Source organism: Malania oleifera, chromosome 2 (assembly GCF_029873635.1).
Source record: "Malania oleifera isolate guangnan ecotype guangnan chromosome 2, ASM2987363v1, whole genome shotgun sequence".
Taxonomy (NCBI): domain Eukaryota; kingdom Viridiplantae; phylum Streptophyta; class Magnoliopsida; order Santalales; family Ximeniaceae; genus Malania; species Malania oleifera.
This window is the reverse complement of record NC_080418.1, coordinates 23,448,666-23,453,339: the sequence shown is the minus strand read 5'-3', so window position 1 is coordinate 23,453,339 and position 4,674 is coordinate 23,448,666. Positions and strand designations below refer to the sequence as shown.

The window sequence follows — 4,674 nt, the reverse complement described above, 5'->3', positions numbered from 1 at the left end:
ATTTTGCTAGACCATCCAATGAGATTTGCTTGGGAAAGAAACAAACATGTAACAAATCTCGTTTGATGGTCCAAGGAAATTTGTTTAAATCTCACTTGTTTAAATCTTGTTGGACCATCTAGTGAGATTACGTAAGTAACAAATTGAGAAATTTTTCTCATAATTAAATTGTTATTTAATATTTTATTATAAAATAAAATTAAAAAGGGCAAAAACTCATAATAGGCTGCTATTTGTCTGAAAACGGCGTCGTGGTTTCAAAACGGCTCCTCCAAAATGCGGCGCAATCGTGAGCGTCCACTCATGTATCCTACAACGCGTCAAAATCTGAGAGTGACAGAGTAGCCTCAGGGATTGCGTGGAGGTAGAAGAAGAAGAAGAAGGCGAGGAGGTCCGCGTCGGCGGCGGCGGCGGGGTGACAAATATACAGAAGACGGCAAGAGAAAAGGGGAGGACGGGGTGGGTGTGCAAAAAGCTCGCCATGGCGCAAAATAGCAGGAGGAAGCCCAACATACTAGTGACCGGGACTCCGGGGACGGGGAAGACGACCACATCGTCCCAACTGGCGGAAGCCACCCAGCTCCGCCACATCAATGTGAGCGAACTCGTCAAGGAGAAAAAATTGCATGACGGCTACGATCGCGAGACCGACGCTTACGTGATCAATGAAGACCTGGTAACAAAGCCCAAACCCTAATCAATTTCGGACTATCATCATTAATTAATTCATAGAAATAGGATGTTTTGTATATGAACATTCGTAGGATGTGCTTTTCATTTTCATGGAAAATTGGGCGCAGAGGTAGAGATTCGTTGACATATATGACCTTATTATTGCAGTCTATAATCCCGTAGGGTAAAACCCCGTCACTAAATTTTTGTCTATGTTCTAAAGAGCATTTGTTCAAATGTATTTTGCAAACAAGGGATAGTGATTTGGCCAAGGAAATTAATAAATCTTATTTAAGTATTGCATACAGAACAATCTCCATGTAAATTGATCTCAAAAAAATCTTTAACCTTGCATTCAGCTGCATACAGTTTGGGATTTGGATTTAAATTTGTATAGATTTTGGATAAAACTTAGTACAAAATTTTATTAATTTTCATCCATATCCACAGACATACAAATCTAAGTCCAAAATTCATCCTTCCATATACTACCTAAATAAATTTAAAAAGGATTTTTTGGGTGGGGGGGGGGGGGGGGGTTGGGGGGGTGAACCAAAAGAAAGAACACATACAGGTATTGAAGAGAATGGAGCGAAGAAGATAGAAAGAAATGGATTTCTCTCTACCTTTCTGAATTCTGGCTTGGTTCACATGAAGTGCGGAGGAGAAAAGAAGTGGATAGAAAAAAAAGGTGAAAAACGATCCACTTTTATCTTTTTCAAATTAGAGAGAAGTGAAGAGAAACAACTAAAAAGAGACTAAAATGTGCTTATATAATTTTTAAAAACAGTTTTTTTTTGGCTTCGCGGTGGGGGAGGTTATTCTTCTAACAAAAATTTGACTTTGTTTTTATTTTTTCATGTTTATTTCCACTGCTTATTTTTCTAAACAAAATAATTTACAGAGAAACTAGTTCCTTTTATCTCATTTTCTCTTCTCTCATCTCCTATATTTTTCTTTTCTTTGAACTTCTCACCCATCGAATTGGCTGTTAATGTGAATCACTTATTTGTTTGAGGGTTTAATATTTGTAAACTATTTTCGTATGTGAAAAAGGACAGGGTAGTCGGCAACGAATTAGCGACCCTCAATCCTTCTTGGGCATGGTCCTAGGAGTCTTGATGGATTGACCTAGATTAATAACATACTCTTCATTAGTGATGCAAACCTATTAGCCTATTATATACTTGTTTGGATGGTAATTTTCCTCGAAGTGTATTTCTTTCCTTCCTTTTCTTTTTGAATTGAGCTTAGGAATTTTTTTTGTGAAATTAAATTCTTGCTCTTTGACATTAAATTCTTTGATCAGAATTTTATGCTGTGGTTTGCTGATTCATGTTCCATGGTGATTTTAGCTGTGTGATGAGATTGAAGATATGATGGAAGAGGGCGGGAACATTGTGGACTATCATGACTGTGAGTTCTTTCCTGAGCGATGGTTTGATCGCGTAGTGGTCCTTCAAACTAACAACACCGTGTTGTATGATCGCTTGAAGAATAGGTACTGACACTTTAGTCTTTGTGGCTGATCTATCTGTTCACTCGATCTGTTTTCACTCATTCTATCTGTTGAAAGAACTAAAGAAATTTGTTGTGAAGAAGAAAGAATTTAATGTCTAGAACAGAATTCAAATCAAAATAACTACACTGTGCTGTATGCTTGCTTGGCTCAAACAGATTAATTTTCTTTTTTCTTTCTAAAAAACAAGTTAGTTTTTGGAGTTATAAGCTGTATAAATCAATTTTGTAAGTCATCCCAGACACCCTGCGTATTACACTCTCTTATGCTGTTCATACTGTCTGGTGTAGGGGTTATGAGGAGGCAAAACTAATGAACAATATTGAATGTGAAATCTTTCAAGTGTTGCTGGAGGAGGCACAAGGAAGTTATCCTGAGGATGTTGTGATGGCATTGAAGAGTGATTCGACTGATGACTTGGCTAGAAATGTGGAGGCTCTAACAGATTGGGTGAGGAGCTGGTGCCCCATGTCATAAACACTTTGTATAGGTGCTGCTTCTGCTTCTGCTTCTGCATCAGTGGTTCCTTTACAATGTGAAAGTACCTGGAAAGGGCACTAGTCTCTGCCTGGGAATTTTCTTATGCAGTGTGATATATTTGAAGCATTAGTTAGTTTTTTTTTTTTTTTTTTCCCTTCCATGAATTTCTCTAGGGATATGTTTTGAGCTTTAGTTAAGTATTTTTCCCCCTCATCATATTTATCCGAATATGAAAAATTCAACAGGAGAGTAGGGTTGATACTGGGTGTTTTAGTTGAGCATGGTGAGGGCATAATAATCTCCATTCAACAATTGAGGTGATCTTCTTGTATGTGGTCTGGCTTTTGGCTTCTGAACCAATAGACTTGACTTCTTGCACTTTAGATCGTAATATAGAAGCTTCATTATCAAGATTTGAAGTTTGAATATTTATAGAAGACTTATATCAAAAGTATCACTTCTTTTGTTATGTGAAATATTATTTAGAAAAATTACCAATAGAAGATATAAAGACTTTTCCCACTACAAGAGCAAAATTTCTTCAAATCACATAAATCAGCAAGTGTATAAGCCTAAAATTGTAGACTTTTTTCAACCACTATAAAAACTTCTCAAGTAATTTCAGTTATATTGCACATTTTACCTTTTTCAAAATTATTTTCTAATTTTGATATTTAACCTATTTTGCTTATATTTAAGCACATCTACTATAGGGCATGCCACAAATAAGAAAGTATTTAAGTAAGCAGAAACACGAAAAATCTCTCTGTTCCAATATTCAATTTAAGCACATCACATGCATAGCCCATGCTAGCAGAATCTCTAATTTTAAAGAGTATAAATTGGTCTTGTTATCAGATGTGTGTATATAAGTGCACTGGTCAAAGTCATTCACTTAGCTTAAAACCAACTTTATTCACAAAGCAATCCAAGGACTGAATTCTTATGAATTGCATGCACATGTAGCACCTCTTTGAGGGTTACTATATGCCCATAAGTGAATTTCAATTTCACTTCTCCAAATGCATGAACTCGAAGTGTGTGATACTGCCCAAAAGAAAGAAATCTCCTCCGCAACTTTAATAAGTTACATGTCTTGAACAAAACCCTATCATAACAAACATGTTTAATGCTCCAGAGTCTGTCCACAAACTTAAGTGAAACTTGATATTAACTTTGGTTATCATTTGCTATAAGTGAGTCATTAGGGACATTAGCCTATCCACTAGGTTGTCATTTTTAGAAATGATTAGTGACATGTCTAAAATTGCACCCACTAACGCTCATCATTATTTTGATTACTATTTGTGTGGTAAAGGTGGTTCTTAGTTCATTCTATAATTTTTTTCATGCTTTGCTTCGATTTAAACACAATTAGATAGAGATGAAAACGTGAGTTTGAGGACATGTGTCTCTCTCCTTTCTCATAGGTGGTCACTTTCTTGCATTGTCTTTTAAATTATGGTTAGATATGTCTTTCCACTAGTGTTTTGAGTAACTTATCAAAAAAATTCTATGAATTTGATTGCTTGCCGATGGTTGCATGCTACAGTTTTCATTTGTTTCTTGTTGTAGATGCTTTTGGAACAAACTTCAAGTGCCAACCTTATACATTACAAATTTTGAATATTTAGCACTCAACCTCTTGGAATTAGAAAGTTTAAGCCACAAGTATACATTTTTATGCTAACTTGTCATATTTTTGTTGTTGGAATTTCCAATTTTTCTTCATTGATTGTAGCAGGTCTATTCCATTTTAGCAAATAGTTCCTAAACCACTCATTGTCACTATTCCATTTTATATATATATATATATATATATATTTTTTTATCTTTTTCATTTTGCTATTCAATTATTTTTTTTGTCCCGTTTTTTGGTTTTTTTGAAGTGAGTACAAAAGAAACATTATATAGTGAAATATGAGAACATTTTTTTTATTCTTTTAAAATTTGCAACACTGAAACAAAAATAGTATGTTGGTGTTGTTGGACTAGGAAACAAT

General features: G+C 35.2%; 1 protein-coding gene across 1 annotated transcript; it reads left to right on the top strand.

Moving 5' to 3' along the window:
- The first annotated feature begins 248 nt into the window (after positions 1 to 248).
- LOC131149848 (adenylate kinase isoenzyme 6 homolog) lies at positions 249 to 3,099 on the top strand. The gene is made up of 3 exons (XM_058100617.1): positions 249 to 676; positions 2,028 to 2,173; positions 2,482 to 3,099. Exons 1-3 carry the CDS (start codon positions 482 to 484, stop codon positions 2,666 to 2,668), a joined length of 528 nt encoding a protein of 175 aa, XP_057956600.1. The 5' UTR covers positions 249 to 481; the 3' UTR covers positions 2,669 to 3,099.
- The last annotated feature ends 1,575 nt before the right edge of the window (positions 3,100 to 4,674 follow it).